This window comes from Nipponia nippon, unplaced genomic scaffold (genome assembly GCF_047370975.1).
Source record: "Nipponia nippon isolate SJK-2023a ecotype South Korea unplaced genomic scaffold, ASM4737097v1 scaffold_5, whole genome shotgun sequence".
In the NCBI taxonomy this organism is placed as follows: Eukaryota; Metazoa; Chordata; class Aves; order Pelecaniformes; family Threskiornithidae; genus Nipponia; species Nipponia nippon.
This window is the reverse complement of record NW_028262369.1, coordinates 94,956,687-94,976,099: the sequence shown is the minus strand read 5'-3', so window position 1 is coordinate 94,976,099 and position 19,413 is coordinate 94,956,687. Positions and strand designations below refer to the sequence as shown.

Here is a 19,413-nt window from a genome sequence, read left to right as displayed (position 1 = left end):
CCATAGTTAATATGTGAATATATACTTAAACATATACATTTGTACATATATGTACTTCAGATGTGCAAATGTGTATGTACATTTTTCCCCTTATTTTTATAGGCTTGAGTTCAACATTGTATTCTGACATGCTTGAGATACCATCAGGTGCATTATCTATTAGTAAATTAAGTTCTGTTGTTATAGGACACATCTGGGCTGTATCTAGGTATAGAAGCTCTTGGGATGTGCCATGGAAAATACCGATGCTGAAAAAAGAATTGAATATATGTTTGTATTGTGAGATATAACAAAGTACAATGACTTAATTTGTATGTAAATATAGGAAAGTAAAAAATACTGCTGGAGGATGACCACCTCCAGCTTATAGAATGTTCCATGATCTCTGGATAAATTTCAACTCTTTTGCCAAAAAGTTGATGGTAATAGAAAGTACTTTAAAATTTGTAGCACGTATACTTGCTTTTTAAAAATTGAGAAATGATATTTTGTTTTTCTTCTCACCCAGGGTTTGTAGTGCTCAGTAAGCTATTCAGACTTTTATGTTAGTAGGTTCTGAGCAATCTTTATTTGAAAACATTAAATCCTGACAATTTTGTATGGCTTTGTAAACGTCTTAGAACCCAGTTCTGCATTAGTTATACATAGAAGACTATGGATATAGCTCTAATGTAAATGAGTACCAGCAAGTAAAATTCTCCCTGCACACTAGTTGTCAAAAGATTTGGAGAATGCTCTCTAACAGCATGCATTGAAAAAAGGAGAGCAATGAATACAACTCACTGTTAGTTCGTGAGTCTAAGCATGATGACAACTGATAAGGACTCACAGTGAACAGCTCCTAATCTACCTTGCAATATGTGACATATGCTGTCAGGATACATTTTTCTGATGGTTTTATTTAAAAATAATAATGATCTTCTATTAAAGAAGAATGTTAGTGTTTTTCAGTGAATGTCAAGTTGCTCGGGCTTTATTACTTTTTGAAATAAGCCTCTTATGAGAATATACTCTTTAGGCTAGGGTAGTGTCCTAACAAAGCTGTCTGTCCAAAAACTATCTATGTCCAGGATCTTAAAATATAGGTGGAGTAAATATAGATCTGTGCATAGCCCTTTCGAGTAATGGTTTTTGCTATTTTTTATAATTAGTCACTTCCCAAACTTTGGGATTTGAGGAACTGTGTTCTTTATTTGGTGTTTTCACAGTAGCACTAGAGTTCCCATTAGCCATTTCTTGCTGTCAGGAAAAAAAAAAAAATATTTTCTGTTTAGACTGGGGCCAGGCAACGTCTTTAAAGAGAGACTATAGCCTAGGGAGACATCGGTCAGTATTCCATAGTTGCAGATACCTTGGCCTCAAGGCAAAGTATAAGCTGTAGAAGAGTTTTCAGCAGTTATTTGCCAGAATCAAGACGTTCAAATATCAAGTTGTATAATTGCAGCTTTTATTTTGTGATGTAGAAAACACCAGATTTCGATTTATGATTGGCCTTCTGGCTTTGCTCTAAATTATTCTCTTTCAATGGAAGCAATTTCTATCTACAAATCTCCAGTACCTGGCTTTATTGGAGCTAGAGAAAAATGGTGATACTATGCGATTACTTCTTAATTTTTCTTTTGAATTTATAGTAATTTTGCAATAAATGAAAGAAGATAGCATACACTTTAGAATCCCAAGATAAAATTAACAGTAGATTTACACTGCAAAATGTCAGCATAAATATAGCACTCAAGGACAAACATTTTGTAGTCTCAGCTCCATAGGTATACATCTGGGTCACCTATGCAGGCAAAAGGTTATTAGCTTTTAAAATATCTCATGCAACTTATATTGATTGAAATAAACTAGAGCAGAGCTAAATAAATTCCTGTAGCCTAAAGCAACAATATTTCAGTTAACCTAGACAGATGCTAATTTAAGGTAGTGACGTTATAGCTAGATATTTGTATGGATGATAGGTTCATCTGTTAGTAAACCACAGGAGATTGTGGAAGGCTTCATGATCTAATGCAGAATGATGTCACATCTCAGGAATATGAGTTTGAGACCTACTCATCTTCACAGAATCAAAGCTGTGTGTCAGGAATGCTATTAACATAGCAAACAGGTTTTCTAGGAAGAGTATTTTCTCAACTACCATTTTATTTTAAGAATCCACTTGCTGCAAAGAATGAGGTCTTCTATTTTAGGCACAAGAGGTTGTACTTGTACCATGAGGTGTACTACTGAGCTTAGTGATGAGGGGAGTAAATATAGTGCATTGGAAGGATCACAGCTTGAAAACAGTTAGAAAGCTGTGAATTCCTCACACATTCCCCAGTTTTTTGTATTTCTCAAGGGTATTACTTTGAATTTAAAAAACAAACAAACAAAAAAACCCGCAAAAACAACATGCCCATGGCATTATTTTTCTTTTTGCAGATTGAATTTTTATAGACTAAAAATCAGGATAAGCGTATAATAACTGCTGAATATAAAGTATATTGGTACCACTGGGCTCTTTTGTAATTAAAACATGAAAAACATTTAACTTCATGGCACTTTTGTTACGATATTCTGTTGAGGCCTGGATTTCCCGCTATTTAAAATAAATAACTTTTTACAGAAATGCAGCTTAAGATGCACATGAGCAAAGTTTTGGCTATTTTATTTTGGGAGGATTTAAAAAAATTTATTAGTTTGAGATTTTATCACAACCTTCTTGTGTACATTCTTTTTACTTTAAAACCAGCAGCAAGATTGGTATATGTATCATGCAAAATATATGCAATCTTTCTGAACTTTAAATTGGATTCCTTTGTGCCTTGTGAAAGTTCTGTTTTTGTTTTAGGAATTATAAAAGCAGTCTTTCCTACCTTCGTCTTAACTCAGCATCCTGTCTTTGTCAATGGCTGATCAGTGCCTACACGAAAGTATGGACCCTGGGGGAAGATAACAGCCATGCTCCTCCCATATAGCCTGTCAGCTTCCACTAACCTGTAACTCAATGATTTTTGAACGTAAAATGGTATCTTTGTGCTTCAAAGGCTTTAAAGCCTTTGACTGATTCTTCTTGCATGAACTGTTCTAGTTGACTTTTGAACTTACACAAACTCTTGACGTCCACAAATTTTGGGTCAGATGGCTCTGGTGCGTAACTATGCACTGTGTGAGACAGGACATAGTCTTGCTTGTTTTGACCCTAATACTTGATAATTGTGTTTAGCATGTCCAAGCTTTTGTAATAAGAGGGGTATTGGACAGCCATTTCATAAGTATAAATATAATCTGTTGCTTCAGAACAGGATCTTTTAGGTATGGATGCTATTTCAGTGCTCATCCTCATGTATGTAACTCGAGATTGTTTTTTTCCTTGTATATTACTATATATGTATTGAATTTTTTCAGACATTTTATTTCTCAGTCACTCTGTCATGTGACTCTTCTGTAGATTTTCACACTTGGATTTAATTTAATCCTTTGTAACTGCTTAGTAAATTTCTGATTTTTTTGAAAGTTTTCTATAAAACATAGCACCCGCTCCTAAAAGTACTATTGGCTTTGGCCTTTCACATGGTAATACCCTAGCAGTACAACATTTGTCATTCTTTTACATCTGTGTTTCTTATCTACCTAGTATGTCAGTATGCTTTTTTAAGGTTAGTCATTCCATGCAGTCCCTTCTTAGTTTTGGACTTATATATCATTAATTACACTTTTCTCTGTTACTTTTTTGCAGTACCCTTTCATCTCATACTGTACACTGGAGGGGGTGCGAAACAGAGATTCATTAACAAGAATTTCAGAATTACCATAAAGCTATCATACTATATACAACAGAGTATCATGAAGAATTGTGCTAACTTTGAGCTAATAATATTCTTGTTTATTTTGTTCCATGGTGAATATGTAAATTTTTATTAGATGATATACTGGCTAATTCTTCAAGTGAATGATTAAAAACTGAAGTAGAAATAGTGAATACAGGAAGTAAATATGTATTTTAGAACTAATGCATTCTCTGATCAGTCCTAAGTTGCAAATTCCAAAGATTAATGCTAAAATAGGCAGATATAATCAGGTAATATAAAGATTTTAACTTGACTGAGTACAACGGAAAGTTTTTTGGCTCTATGTAAAGCAATACTACAGAAAGTATTGACAGTGAGCAGAGGATTAGATCTATAACTGGTTTTAAATATGAGTGGGAATAGATTGTCAGCAATTTAAAAGTATCCTTTTGATGTAACTGTAGCGCATATATTTGAAGGTGTAGTCAGAATTTAATCATGTCGCACACCATTAAAGTATAAGATTAAAATTTTGCCTAGCTAAAATCTGATGCCAAGAAGGGGCAGGTTCAATATGAACTTAATATGGAGGATAAGTTGGTCTGTAGTGAATGCATATTCAGAGGTTGTCAGAGTAACTGAAATTTGTCAAGTGGTGATAGAATGTCGGAAGGGTTTTTTTAAGGGTTACTGGTCAAGAAAAATAAACATTTTGTTTAAATAACGTTTTAGAGAGCAGTCAAGAACAAATATGATGTCAAAGAGTGATACATGTATATCTGTGTGCAGTACTGCAAGAGAAACAGATTGGCAAGCAATCAGCAGTGGAAATCAATTAAATAATGCAAAAGTCTGGCCAGTTGGTGAAAATGCCAGTTCTGTGGGTTGCTGTGATCAAAAGGAAAATAGATTGGTGGAAATGATTAGGAAAGGAATAAAGAAACACAGATAGTGAATTGTGATGCTGTATAATATTACTCCCATATCTTGAATACTGTATACAGATCATATAAAAGATACTGAGAAAGCTTGACAGGCTGATCAAGAGCATGGGAAAGGTTTTTGTATGAGGACAGGTAAGCTGATGTGTCTTGAAATACAGCTTATAGACAGGCTTCTGTATGATGGCAGTCTGTGAAATTGTAAATGGCATGGTGAAGGTGAATAAGGAATGGTTATGTGGTTATTCACAATAGAAATAGAAGGAAGTAACAGAACTAGCACAAGGAAATAAAAGACCCACATTTTTGAGAGTCAAAGCAATAGCATACCTATATGCCTTCAAGAGAATTAGTTTTTATTAGAAAGTAAAGAATGGGCTTAGCCGTTATTCAGTGAAAGCAGTATGAATATGAAAGGAACATATGCGTATGTACTGGTATAAGTAATTTTTAGATTATGGTAGTTTACTCCTCCAATTGTGCATGCATGTGGAAACAAGTACATCTGCTTTATAAGACTTTTTCCACCAATTTTGTATTCCATGATATATGAAGGGAATTGTGATGTGGACAGATAGTACACAAATTGTACTGTTTCTTCTTTGTTGATGCTCATAGCACACTTTAACCACAACCAGCATGCCTTTTATGTTTTCTTCTGTATGTTCTTCTATTTGAATTCCATACTCAAATAGCAACTTTGGTAGAGAAGAGCATAATGCGCTACTTGCACAGAAAGACAAGATGGGGATTGTTTTTCTTAGGCCCTAAGTAGAACCTTGCCACAGACGGTTGTATGTGTATAAAGAGGTTGAGGTTCCACTCAAATTACTGCTTCATATTGGCAAATAAATTAAAGGAAATGCTGTTTTGCAAAACGTATGACTAAATTTTAAATCTTGCAGCAGCAGTGTTAAGAATGCCAAAAAGCACAGGAAGTTGAATCACTAGATGATCTCCTGAGATCCATTACAACCTAAATGATTCTATGATCTACTTCACAATATTGTCAAAACCTTAAAATTGTGTTTCATTTTTGATGTGTAGTTCATAGGGATACATGACTTGTATTTACTAATATTAATAGTCCATTAATAATTGTTTCTTATCCTGAAGGGCTCCTGGAACCTTCTTAACTTCAGTCTCTTTTCCTCAGCTTCATATTTTTTATCTTCCACATGAAGCTGTGAACTTAAGAGATCAACCCAGATTTTTTCACATTGTTACTACAGATACAGGAAAAGTGATGATGTTAAATGAACATTTCTCTAGTGTAATTTTGGGGAAAGTCGGAAACAACTATAGTCATCAAATAAGGATAACAAGGTATTTACAGTCCATTAGCAGTCAAAGAAGATATTAATCCATTAACCAAGCATAAATATTTTTAAGTTTATTGGCCCAGCTGACATTTTGTCAAAGGTTTAGAAGAGCTGACAGAGAGGATATGGGATGCTGCTTTAAGAAACCTTGGAATAGCAGGAGAAACTGCAAAGGCTGGGATAGTGCTGAGTGGCTTCCAGTGCTGCCAGTGTTTGACAGGGGCAAATGGGATGACTTTACAGAAAACTGTAAAAGCCTGTGATTTTTTGATTGCATGTTGGAAGATGCTGGATAGAATTTCATTAACCTGTTTATCCAAAGTTTTGAAAGTTTCATTCTTCCTGTAATACTCGTCAGACAAATAAGTAGTTAAAGGATTCAAGAGTTGGTGGATAAATTCAAGCAAGCATGCATTGATGAAAAAGAAATGGTCCAATGAAGCAAACCTTGAGTTTGTCTTCAAATTTTAGTGCTTCAGTTTGAGCTAAATTTATTTCATGAAGAAATTCATACATCAGATTTCTCTAGTTATCTAATTACTTATATTGCAGGCTAGCACAGTGTTGGAGGAATATATTATAACCTAATTGATTTTGTTAATTATAGGTTTGTCTTTATGAGTCAGTCATTCCCGCTTCCCTTTTCATCACTGTTAATTTTCTAAGGCTTTTTGGTAAATGGAAAATTTGACATTGCTTTCTGTTTATGCTTGGAATGTCTCTTCAGGAGTGCTCAGGAACTGTGTGTGTGTATTAATGAATGAAGAGAAGAAAAGTAGTTTCTAGGTTTTGTAAGACTAAGAATTCTTCTCTGGTCAGCTTTCTTTCTGCTCTTTAAAGCAATTTTAGCACATCAGTAAACTATAGGAAGCCACTGGAAAAAAGCTACACTTAGAAAAGGTTTTTCTTTGAGAAAAGTAGAAATACTTTGGCATGTTTTTTTCCAAATTATCTTTGCATTTTAGATTTCCAACTAATATTCTAGTAGGTAGATCAAATTGAGAAGAAACATTGAATGCCAAAATTCATCACATAATCTAAGCTTTGACTCTTCACAAAATGAAATTTGTTCTTCAGGTCCTCATCATATTAACATCTTTTTATGCCATGTGTCCTGGTTAGGAGCATACAATTCTTTACACTTTAATGTTATAAATAGACTGCAAAATTAATATCTCACCGGGAAAATTTTATGAAGTTACAATGATAAATTTTGTGGCTGTACTAACAAAAAAAATATAAAAAATATATGCTTGGACAAGAGTTGAATATTAGCCTGGAAAAAGTGATTAGAGTACAAGCTCAGTGAATCAATGAGGCCAGGTTTGTCTTCAAACAGAATTTTCACTGCTTTCTCACCAGTGTAGCTTATACTAGTTTGACAAACCGTAGTTCCAAAAGATGTTTTTATATTTTGTGTATTTCATTATTCAATTTTAGCTTCCAACCCGTGTGCTGCTAATGAGGGCAGAGGTCCATGTTCTCACATGTGTCTGATCAATCACAACAGAAGTGCTGCATGTGCCTGTCCACATCTGATGAAACTGTCTTTAGACAAGAAAACGTGTTACGGTAAGTTTTCCTCCCAAAGCCTGACACTTACATTGATTTTAGAATTTTGAGCTGTACAAATTAAAATACATAATCGTAAAAACAATCTCTACAGTGCATTATAATGATATATTTTCAAGGTACATCTACTTTTTGGGAATTGATAACATTCTAAAATACGAGGTGTGTGAAGCTTTGATATTTATTGCCACAGCCATTTTTTCTGTTGCTTGTGTGTATGATATGTTGGTAAAACTTATCTCTGCAAAACACAAAGATTTATACTGTAAAGTGCGTCATCAGAAAATGATGAGTCAAGTAAGCTGAATAACAAAAAGGTACTTAATAGTTTAAATTTCTACCTGTTCTTCTAAAGTTGCCTTAGTTTCATTTTTGAGGATTAAGAAAATAAAAGGAAGAGCAAATATTAGACATGCAGCCTTGCAGAGGAGTTATATAAAATACTACAATAAACACTTTTAAGCTATAAAAACCCTCAGAATGTCAAATAATTGTGTCTATTATCTGTAAAACCTTGTACTACGTTACTCTCTTCAGTGTTGATTAATAACATTTAGGAAATAAAAAAAAATATGTTGTCGTATCAAGGATATTGCAGGGGAAAAAGTTACCTTTACTGTTCCTTCACAGACATTTGCTCCAATAATTTAGACTTTGAGATTAAAAAGAGTTCTGTTTTGCCTTTAATGTATCACCTTTTTCATGAATGTCTAAATTAGAACAATCAATGTGTTCTTTTTCTTCTACCTGTTTGCCTTTCACTGCTTACACAAACATTGTGGAATTCCTCCTAAGTGGTGGTGTTTGCAAAACATGCCTGTTACAGCGATATCTCAGGTTGCCCTGAGATACCAAATGTTAATGTCTGTTATGAAGTACAAGTGAAACAGTATTTTATTTTTTATTATTGGGATAAGTGGGGTAAATTTTTTTAAATATCATTTAACTTTTTTTTCCTCAGACTTGCACAAGACCATATTGATTTAGTGGCATAGTAACTTCTTATCCAGTGTCCAGAATTAATATATTTTTCTTGTGATTTATATGTTCTGTAGCGTACTTTATTTCTCAACGCTGCAGGTTTTCTGGAGATGTTAAATCATTTCATATAAACTTTATTTACACATTTGTAAAGTGGTCTCCAATGACTTTGACTTCTGTTACCAATGTTGTGAAGAGGATGAGGAGTGATGTTTTCCTTTTTTCTAACAGAAAAGAAGAAATTTCTTCTTTATGCAAGGCGTTCAGAAATAAGAGGGGTGGACATAGAAAACCCATACTTCAACTTCATCACAGCCTTCACTGTTCCTGACATTGATGATGTCACGGTCATAGATTTTGATGCTGTTGAGGAGCGCTTATACTGGACTGATGTGAAAACACAGACCATCAAGCGTGCCTTCATCAATGGCACTGGCTTAGAAACCATTATTTCAAGAGGTGAATACCATAATATTGAAGTAAAAATAATTCATTATAGGTAAAAGTGTGTTATAAGTGTGCTAAAGTGTGAGTGTGCGAGTTCTTGTTAGGTATACCTTTCACTAGTATTGGATAATTGATCTAAACAATAAGAAAGCACAATTTCGTTCAGGATTCTAATTCATTTTATTGATTCATAATTCATGTTTATTTAAATAAAATGGGATGCAATTGTAACATTGCTCTTATACAATATTGAAATATGTAGTAAAAAATGGAAATAATGTCTTCTGGGGAAGGTAGAAAGAATAAAGGTGAAAAGCAGAAAAATAACAGCATCCTGACATAGCTTTGCATTGAAGAATTTCATGTGGATTTCTATGGCCTTCGGCTGTCTCTGTTGACCTAGCAAAGAAATTAGCTCCATCAGAGTTATTTTTTCTTTCCAGTCCGTGTAGATCTTTTGGCTTTGGCACCATTGGTGAAATACACGATATGGTAGCTTTATAATTTTGGTGATACTGGTGTTATGTATTTACATGTTGCCTTCTTGTGACATGTATCATGTTCAAACTGATTGCCATCAGGCTGTTTGCAGTACTTGAATGCTGTGAGGAAGTGGAGTCTTTTGATTTTGTATCTTTGAATCCTGTATACGTTTGTTCTGTCGTTGCTGACTCAGTTACTTAAAATACTACATTTCAGGTTTTCCTTTTTACTGAGATTTTTCATTATAGGTAGGTTACTTCCAGCAATAAAAGGAAACTTCAAATATTGCAAATGGAAAATCATAACTGGCAATTTTTTCTGCAGTTAACACCTTCATTGTTCCGACACTTTTGCTCTGTACTTTGAATAGAGAAACTTAATGGATTGTAAAGTCTATACCTGATTGCTTCAACCCTATGTCAGCAGCTCCGGTATTAAAGCGATACCATTTGTTGTCCTTGCTAGTGGTGTGTGTTTGTTTCTAGCCACTGTCAGTTCCTCTCTTGGCAGCACATGGTGTTCTGCTATTTTGTAATACACCTGCCTGCTTGAAAATAGGGAAACTGACTGACAGGGACTATCTGGAGGCAAATTTTGCAAACTCTGGTTCCTCAACTGTTAAATGTATGTTTGAAGGGGAAGAGGAAAAAAAGAAATAACTCACTTCTGTAAGATCAGACCTTTTTTGATTTTGAGAACAAATTAAAAAAAAAAGAAAATACTTCTTATTTGAGGACTTCAGAAAATTAATTAAAGTTCTGCCCCTGGTGTTGCTTGAGAAGAAACTTGTTCTGTATTAGCTTATGTTGGGAAATAATTGGACAAATAAGGCAATATCCCCACTTAACTGTGTTGATTGGTGAACATATTATGTGGGAGTATTTTTATTTTTCCTCTGATATCTCAGAGACAAATTTATTAACAATTGGAGAGGTTTTTCAGTACCAGTAATGAGAACAAGCTTTAGAGTGCCTCTTACAGCTCCTCTTTACATCATGAATTGAGGTACCCAAAAGAGGAGGAGTTGTTGTTGTTGTTGTTTTAAATGGTAGTAGAATAATAACACTGTTTACTACATAAAATATATAGTGAAAAATCACAAAATTTGTCAAGAAACTTAATGAAACTTAAAGAAACATACTATGTGTGAGTGTTTCTGTTTATCAGCATTCTTTCATATTCTTTTTATTATGATAGCTTCTGTGGTGGAGTTTTGGGGGTTTTTTTTTGTGCCAGATGTAACTTATTATATATAAAATTTACAAAATGATGATGTTCTGGCACATCAAGACATTATAAAGACTACTTATTATGTGTAAATGATCTCATTTGCTTACAGTTATATTTTTATACTTCTTATAAGAACTTAAGAAGCTTTGTAAGCACATACTAGTGGGATTCTCGTTGGATGAAGTCTTATTCCAATGTCACAAAGATGCCAAAGTCATACTTTAATCTTTTTAAGAGTATGAAATGCTTGTTTTCTAGTTCTTCCAGCCAAAAAATTAAAAACAACAACAACAACAACAAAAAAACCCCACAAACTGAAAAAGGCAGGGGATCAGTTTAAAATGGGTCAAGGCTATGTATTTGGTGTCCTTTGTTGCATTCTCTAAAGTTGGTGAACTTCCTAATGCCCAGACACCATTTGACCTTATGTATATGCAAGCCAGTCCAGAGCCACATCCATGTTAGCTTGTCAATGACAATAATTCTGTCAGTGGAAGTAACCACATTAAGTTGACAAAGAGGTAGTCTACAAACTATGAACTATAACAAAATCATTAAATCACTCTTGGCCTGTTTCCTCATCTGCAAAGATGCTGGCCGATATGAATGATTGCTATGCTATTGCAGAGTGGCATGTTGGTATCTAGATCTTGAGCAGCATTTAAGGCAGATATTAACATATATTAACATATTTTTAATCAATATCTTGCTAAGGAAGACCATCACATAGAAAGACACTTGTGAAGCTACCAAATTAATCATATCTTACTTATGTTTTGCTACCTCAAGTAATACTGGTGGTGTGGGTTAACTCCAGAAGGCAGCTAAGCCTCACACAGTGGGATGGGGAAGAGAATCAGAAGGGTAAAAGTGAGAAAACTCATGGATTGAGGTAAAGACAGTTTAATCAGTAAAGCAAAAGCTGCATGCAGAAGCAAAGCAAAATAAAGAATTCATTCTCTACTTCCCATTGGCTGACAGATGTTTAGCCATTTCCAGGAAAGCAGGGGAGTAAGTTGGAGTCTTCAAAGTCTTCAGAAATAAAACCAAAAATCTTCTTCAGTGATGTAGCTACTTACCTGCTTGTGTGCTATAGAACTATGCTATAGACCAGTAGTTTTAATTCAGATATTCTCTACTGAGCCTTCCTGATGCTAAAGAAGGAAGTAGGCTTTTAAACTTCAGCATAGTTTTGTTTCAGAAAGCCACTTAATGTTCTATATGTAAAGTGTAACTCACAACTAAAGAAATATGAACCTTCCTCTTATGTCATGAGTAATCTTTATGTTTATTAAATACGATTCTTGAACTTCCTAGTGGAGGTGAACTCATTCTACATCATCATCTCTTAAAAAAACAAAACAAAACCAAAAAACAAACAAACAAACAAAACCCCCAAACACTTTTTAATAGTGCACTGAGTAATAAATGTTTTCTTAAGTAGAAAAATACACTGCAAAAATTCAGTATCTGCCTGATTATTATTTTTGCACAACAGGTTTTATGCTAATTTTTAAAGAAGTATTTATGGAGGATTTCTCAAATTTTCAGTGCAATTTCCATGTTCTTATTGCAAGTATATCAGGCCCAAGAAGAAAAATAATGATTATTAACTCTTGGCAAGTAGTTTATAATTACATCTGAATAGAATATTGCACAATATTGTTAACATAATTGTTTTGGGTTTGTTTTGTGGGTTTGGTTTTTTTTTGGACTGAGAATAATCCAGAAAGAAAATCAAAAGAACAACTGCTTTCACTTTTTGCAGATATTCAGAGTATCAGAGGTCTTGCAGTGGATTGGATATCACGTAATTTGTATTGGATTAGCTCAGAATTTGACGAAACACAAATTAATGTGGCACATTTAGACGGTTCCTTGAAAACTTCAATCATCCATGGAATTGATAAACCCCAGTGTCTTGCAGTTCACCCAGTAAAAGGGTAAGATATCTGTAGTTTTAATAAATAAACTACAGTAAAGCTCATCAGATTTCTTCTTTGTTCAGATTTTGAGTTTGCTCGTTCCATTTTCTTTCAAACTTAAAGTAAATGCATGTGTTTGAAAGATTTTGCTGAGAATTTTTTAACAGAGTACTGCTTCCTGTTGATTAAATCATGTAATCATGAGTTGTATATTTTGCCTGCTTCTACACTTACGAATGTTTTCACTACTCATGCATTAAAAATACTGTGTACACAATGCAACATTATAAATATGTTCATTTTCTTCTTCAGTAAGCTCTACTGGACAGATGGTAACACAATTAACATGGCAAACATGGATGGCAGCAACAGCAAAATACTCTTTCAGAATCAAAAGGATCCTGTCGGTAAATACCATTTTTCCTGTTTCTTTTTGATTTGATAGTGCTTTATTATGGACATAATCTTAAAATGCTATTTAAGTATACCGTCGTGTTTTTCATATACTATATAACAGTGATAAGAACAGGTATAAAGACATGAAAAACACTGATGTACTTTCGTGTTTCACTATTTAAGATTTTTTGGCCCATTCTAATTGAAATCTACTGTAGTGGGTTAAATATAGTATTATTAACTTCTAGGATTACAGTAGTTGTGTGGGATGAAGGTGAAGGAGAACCCGTCTGTATCTCTCAGTCTTTAGATCATGGGTAAAAAAATGTAGAGAGTGGGGTTTTAATAACTTATGGATATATGTCAGAGGATACTTTGACTGGAAATGTAGAACCTTCCACACCAGAATCCCAGCTGCATGATCAAAAGATAATTTGGCTCTTAACTTTTCAGATACAGCAAAGAGCAACAGTTGAAGCATACATTTCATATAATGACTTAACCTCAGTTTTAGTGTTTGAGAATTAATATAATTGATGATAAATTATGGCGCTTTCTAAAAAAAAAAAGCTCTCCTTATATGTACTACTTATTTATTTTTGGTTCAGGTCCCTTTCTTTTTGTAATTTCATTTTTTAGAGAGTTAAAGTGGTTACATCAATTGTTGTTGCCTTATTAATGGCCCATCAATAAGGTGATTACATTTTAAAGCATTTATGGGTTTTCATAACTGAATGCATTAAGCAAGCAGAAGCAAAAATGACTTAGTTAAATAACTCAATAAATCTGGCATTAGAGCAACATGACATGCATTTTAGACCCTAAATTCAAAGAATTTTGTGGAAATTATTTGGTAACTGTTTTATTGTTGATTTGTTTTGCTATCTGTCCACTTGAAGAGACAGTTATCTATTTATCTGGAGAAAAAAAGAGTGGTAAACCCACTAATTTTAAGGTGAAGCATAAACACATTTAATATTACAACAATATTAAAAAGTAAGGCTGCGTGCAACATTTTGCACTGAATATCCTGTGATCATAGGTCACAAGATCCTAAATTGTAGTTCTTATGGTTTCTGTCATTGAGTTTGTTCTGAGTAGCAGTAAAGCCACTGAACCAAATACATGGTAGAATGTTAAGCACTCCTTTCCCCCCCACCTTCTCTGCTGCAAGTATATCAGTACTGTCAAAGACCGCATGTGTAAATCCATGTGGGTTTTGTGACGTTTTTCTTCAATGACATGTGTAGTCTCACTGGTATCAGATGGACTATTCATGAAGTTAAACATTCCTGTAAGCCTTGTAGGAATGATGATTGCAACATAAGTTTTTTATTTCACCACAGACCTGCAAGTGAGACAATTTGTTTTCTTTCTGTAGTATTGGATTATTTTTTAACACCTTTGAGATTCCAGATTGAAGGTTCTTATTGCATAATAATGAGACCTATTGCATAATAAGGAGACCATAGAGAGATTTAATTGTTTTTCACTTCTTGGCAGTCTGAAAGCATGCTAAATTGTAAATTATGTAAAGCGTAGAATATGTAGTATGTAAAGAGTGTAGATATATTTATATGTATATAAAGGGAAAATAAAGCTTGCACCTGTCTATTGTTGAAAAACTTTTTAACTGGTAGACATCTTGGCACAGTTTTATTGTCAGTTAGGATGGACATGAAAACAGATTCTGTTGCATGTCTGAGGAAAAATGATCACATAAACTACAGATAAAACAAGTGTTAAATTTCCAGTATCAAACTCTAAATTCAAATATATGCAAAATGCCTGTTTTGATAGTTTTAATTATTCTCACCACTAGCATAAGACATTTCCATGCCAAGAACAAGAAAACACTGCTGAAGAGCCAGAGAGTAGCAGTCTTAAAAGCTTAATTTAATATTTCATTTCTAACTGAGAAACTGTCTTTCTCCATAAGTGAAACTCTAGTTCACGCAGTGCTCATTTTGAGTATTTGGGGAGTGAGGTGAATGATCTAATGAGTGAGTTCACAGGTGGATTACTGAAAAAGACAAATATATGGCTTATTAGAGTTGGATGTCCTGATAATTGATGGGGTTTTTAGTTTTCTTCAGACATAATTTCAGAATTTGAAGAAAGAGGGAAAGTTTTTAATCTGTGACCTGAAGTATGCTGATGGATTTTTTTTCTCAATCTGAGTTCTATCAAAAGAAGCAGACAATTTCAATTAAAATATTTTGTATTAACACCAAGAGTATGTAGTTTGGAGATTTTGGAAACTGATAATCTTAGGACGACTGATTGTGTTTCTTATTTTCATCTTAGCTAGCACATACTAGATATGGCTTGCTAGTCCATTCTGCAGTTCTAAAAGGCTCGCATACTGACACACATAGATCAGTTGAAAAAGGAATAAGTCACTGGAGTTCCATTAAACTGCATTCTTAGGGATTCAGAATTAGTGCTTAATTTTATACTTTGTGAGGCAGATCATTTGATCATTGGTGTCTTGAGCTTATTTTCAGTTAAGCAGTTGTTTCTTATAAAACTCTAAAAATACAAACTATACATCCATTGGATTGTTTTTAAGAAAATGGCTATTATTAAATTGTAGGGTATTGTATTCTTAGGAAGTTTTGAAATAACTTGGATAAATAACCTTTAAAAACACACTGGATCACTCTCTCGGCTACATTCAAAGGACTCCATAATTATAGGTTGGGGATGGGGGTATTGTTTGGGCTTGTTTGGGGGGATTTTTTTGTGTATGTGGGGTTTTTCGGGGTTTTTGGTTTTGTTTTTTTTTTTTTTTTTTTTTTTAAATAGAGTTCAGTCCTTTCTTCTGAACAAACTTAGAGTTTCCATTTTGCTCATGATTATAGTACAGCCCTATTTGCTGTTTTACCTGTTCTTGTTTCATTTTCTTGGCTGAGTCTCTACTTTAATATCCATTGCTAATTTGGTCTTTCTTTTGAATATATAGCATAGGCTACAAACAAAATTGTTGCAGATGTGAACCAAAAATCTTCTTGAGACTGGCTCTAGAATTTTTCATCTTAAATTTATTTTGTTTGTTTAAAAAAAGTTATTTCTTAAGTATGCAGGTGCATTTAGTAGAGAAACAAACCTAATGATTTCCTAATTTTAAGCACTGTTTTTTCACCTGAAATGTAATCAGCCATAAACAGTTAAAAGAACCTTTCTTAAGTCACTTAAGTGGGAAATGTGGACAAAAATTCCAAATACTGTTCCTATAATTCATCTTAGCTGTAATAGCAGTGTCCAACATTTAATTGATTTAGATGGAAAGAATGAATACCATCTTTAATGTTCTTGGAACACACATAGTTTAAACAATAATTATACAAAAAATGCTATTGAGAGCCATTTCCTTGATCTACAGGGATGCACCAAATTAAAATATTAAACTTGATTTTCTGGTAGTGGAAGCTAAGATCTCATTCTATATATGGCTTTAAGATTGGAACCTCTGTGTATGAATTGCTGGAATAACCTTTGTGATATACTTTTTAAGTAGTAGCATATTTCTGCATATTTCTGGAAATTGGAAAATGCATGTGAAAACAGTGATGGCCTAAGTCATGGTAATATTTTTTTTTTAAAACACAGCAGAATTCTCTGAGACCAATATTTTACAATCCACATGTTCAGGTTGACTTTGGCAGCTGGGACATAAGGTGTAAGCCAGTCACCCACGCTAGAATGCATCATGGGTATCTGTGATGCTTATGGCTAGTAAGTCACCTGTTTTCATTAGTAAAAACAGGACAATTCCTGAAAACATCTAAATAAACATGCTCTGCCTACATTATAAGTAATATGTTTTCACAAAGGTTGGTAATAGGTGGAATAACACAACAGAAAAATACCTGGGGATGAAAAATGTGGTAGACTTAGGTAGAAGGAGATAGGAATGTTATTTCTGCCAGTTTTTGCTGTGTAATTGGAATACCCATGTGTAGAAACACCAGTTTAATATATGAAGAAGTAGAAAACCTGACAAGATAACATTGTAATTACTGTGTAGATTGCATTCACAGCAACCCCATAAATAGATCTGTCTAGGTGAAATTAGTGAGCAGCCGACTGGTAGCAGTCAGAAGTTACAGAGAATAGCAAATGCTATCCATCTCAGAGGAAGGAAACCTTTATAGGTGCATATTACCTTTGTAACCCATCCCAAGGTTCATCCATATTCCCAGGAAACTCTCCTGTGCTAGGCCTAAGTACTGCAAGCACTGCTTGTCTCCAAGGTCTGTGGCACTATCTTTTCACTTTGAGCAATGCTTGTTGTACAAGCATGAGAACATGTATGTGCAGAGAGATGCTGCAAGACCAATCTCTCCTGAAGGCACACTACTCAGTATCCTTATCCTCTCTTGAGCATGTACTCTTTTCTTCCGGGTGATACACTTGCAGAGAGGGGGAAAAATATCAGTAACTGTAAAGGAACTGGAAAGCTGTTTTTCAAAGCTTAGAAAGCAGACATCTTTTGGCCTACCATGTCAAATGTGTGTGAAGAAGTAGTGGCGTGATGTCAGCTGTAAGTACTGCAGCACATGTCACTGCTTTCTCCCATCAGGATTTTGAAAATAGATCTGGCTTTCCACAGAGAAGCAGTTTACAGGATGGAAGAAGAGTACTGTACAATATCTAGAGGTTGACCTATGGAGTGAAATACAGTATTTTTTGGCAACTTGCTCCTGGATACGTAACATGAGTTCTAGGAAAAGTCTAGTACCAAAGCAAATTATTATGGCATGTATTGTCACCGTGCCAAGTGTATTTCACTGTGGAAAATCTCCTGCTAGAATTACTTGAACATTTTTAAAGGACTGTAGAAGTCTGAAATACCGTTCTCTTGCTTCTAACTCCAAAGAACTGATCATGAGGTCAGTTCACTATGAAGTGAAATTAAAATTAATACTATAAATATATTGAGAATTAGTATTAGGTTTTGGTATTTCAGCATTCTAAGAAGAGGGCTGTGCATGTAGGGAAAGATCAGACTTTTTGTGGTTCTGAATCACAAAAAGTAGCTTGTTTTCTAACTCTTTGTGTTCATAATTTTAGAATATAAATGATGGCTTCTGGTTCGCATTTACTAGTAGTTAATGACCTCACTTAGGACCTCAGTTCATTCAAGTAATTGTTCATTGCCAGATAATGCTCTTTCATCAGTCAGTCACTGATTGATTTCTGTAGATGTTGGGAGAAATAAAAGGCAGAAATCTTTTTAAAAGCATGGATTTTTTCACTATAAATGGCCAAGTTTGTTTCATTTTCTCAGTTGTTTTTTTAAAAGTTTGAGTGGATGAGTAGATGGATAACATAATTGTGTATATATATATGTATTTCTTAAATACACTTTTATTAAGAAAACAGCTTAACACTAAATGTTTATTATCTATTCAAGCCACGGTTAAAGTTGTATACATTAATTACAGGTTTATCAATAGATTATGGGGAGAACAAACTTTACTGGATCAGTTCAGGAAATGGAACCATAAATAGATGCAACTTGGACGGTGGTAATCTTGAAATAATAGAATCAATGAAAGAAGACTTAACAAAACCCACAGCATTAACCATTATGGGTAAGTCCAGTGGTAATAACTTAGTTTTTAAATGGTTGGAAGCTACTTAATAATGAAATATCACAAGCTTGGAGAGACTATTGTTTTTATGTAACTAACACATACAGTACATTCACTAGTGAGACTGTTTGTGAAAAAAGTTTTTTATATTTCATTGAACAGACAGTTTACAATCTGTATTACATGTTTCTAAATATAGTCTTGTGTATATATGCACAGGATGAAGGTAACAGCCATGGCTTATATTTACTATAGTTACTTGGAAGCATGTTGGAAGGAGGTGTGTTATGCTCTTTATTACAGAGAATTATTTATGACTTGTTTCTTCTGCTGCTCACTTCTTTCTACTATCTTAGTTCAGAATAGCCCTAGTTTGTTGGATTGGCTTGCACTTTGTGAAGACTTATTTGTGTTATGAATGCTGATTGCTGATTTGGATTTTCAGATGTCTGCTAATATTCTGTGTATTGAATTGGTTGGAAAAAAAAAAAATTGTTCTGTTTGTTATACTTTGGACTTAGAAATGTTTAGTATGTTCAAAAACATCTAAATTATCTCCCCCCCCAAAATCAAAAGAATGGTAACATAAGGAAAAATTCCTAAAAAATTCAAGAAGTCTTTAAGTTGCAGATTGCTGAATATTAGGAGAATACTGCTTTGAATTTACTGTTTCTCATATGCATCTTCAGCTCTTGGCCCTTGCTGGAGCTAGGATACAATGTTTTAAGAAATTCCAGTCTGAC

At 34.0% G+C, this 19,413-nt stretch overlaps 1 protein-coding gene across 1 annotated transcript in view; it reads left to right on the top strand.

Annotated features, from left to right (window-relative positions):
- LRP1B (LDL receptor related protein 1B) overlaps nt 1-19,413 on the top strand; it is a 756,289-nt gene that overhangs the window by 523,552 nt on the left and 213,324 nt on the right. The window contains exons 28-32 of the mRNA XM_087732714.1: nt 7,477-7,608; nt 8,821-9,048; nt 12,518-12,692; nt 12,987-13,081; nt 18,521-18,670. Of these exons, the coding sequence (XP_087588840.1) occupies nt 7,477-7,608; nt 8,821-9,048; nt 12,518-12,692; nt 12,987-13,081; nt 18,521-18,670 (780 nt within the window). The remainder of the gene's footprint in view (nt 1-7,476; nt 7,609-8,820; nt 9,049-12,517; nt 12,693-12,986; nt 13,082-18,520; nt 18,671-19,413) is intronic.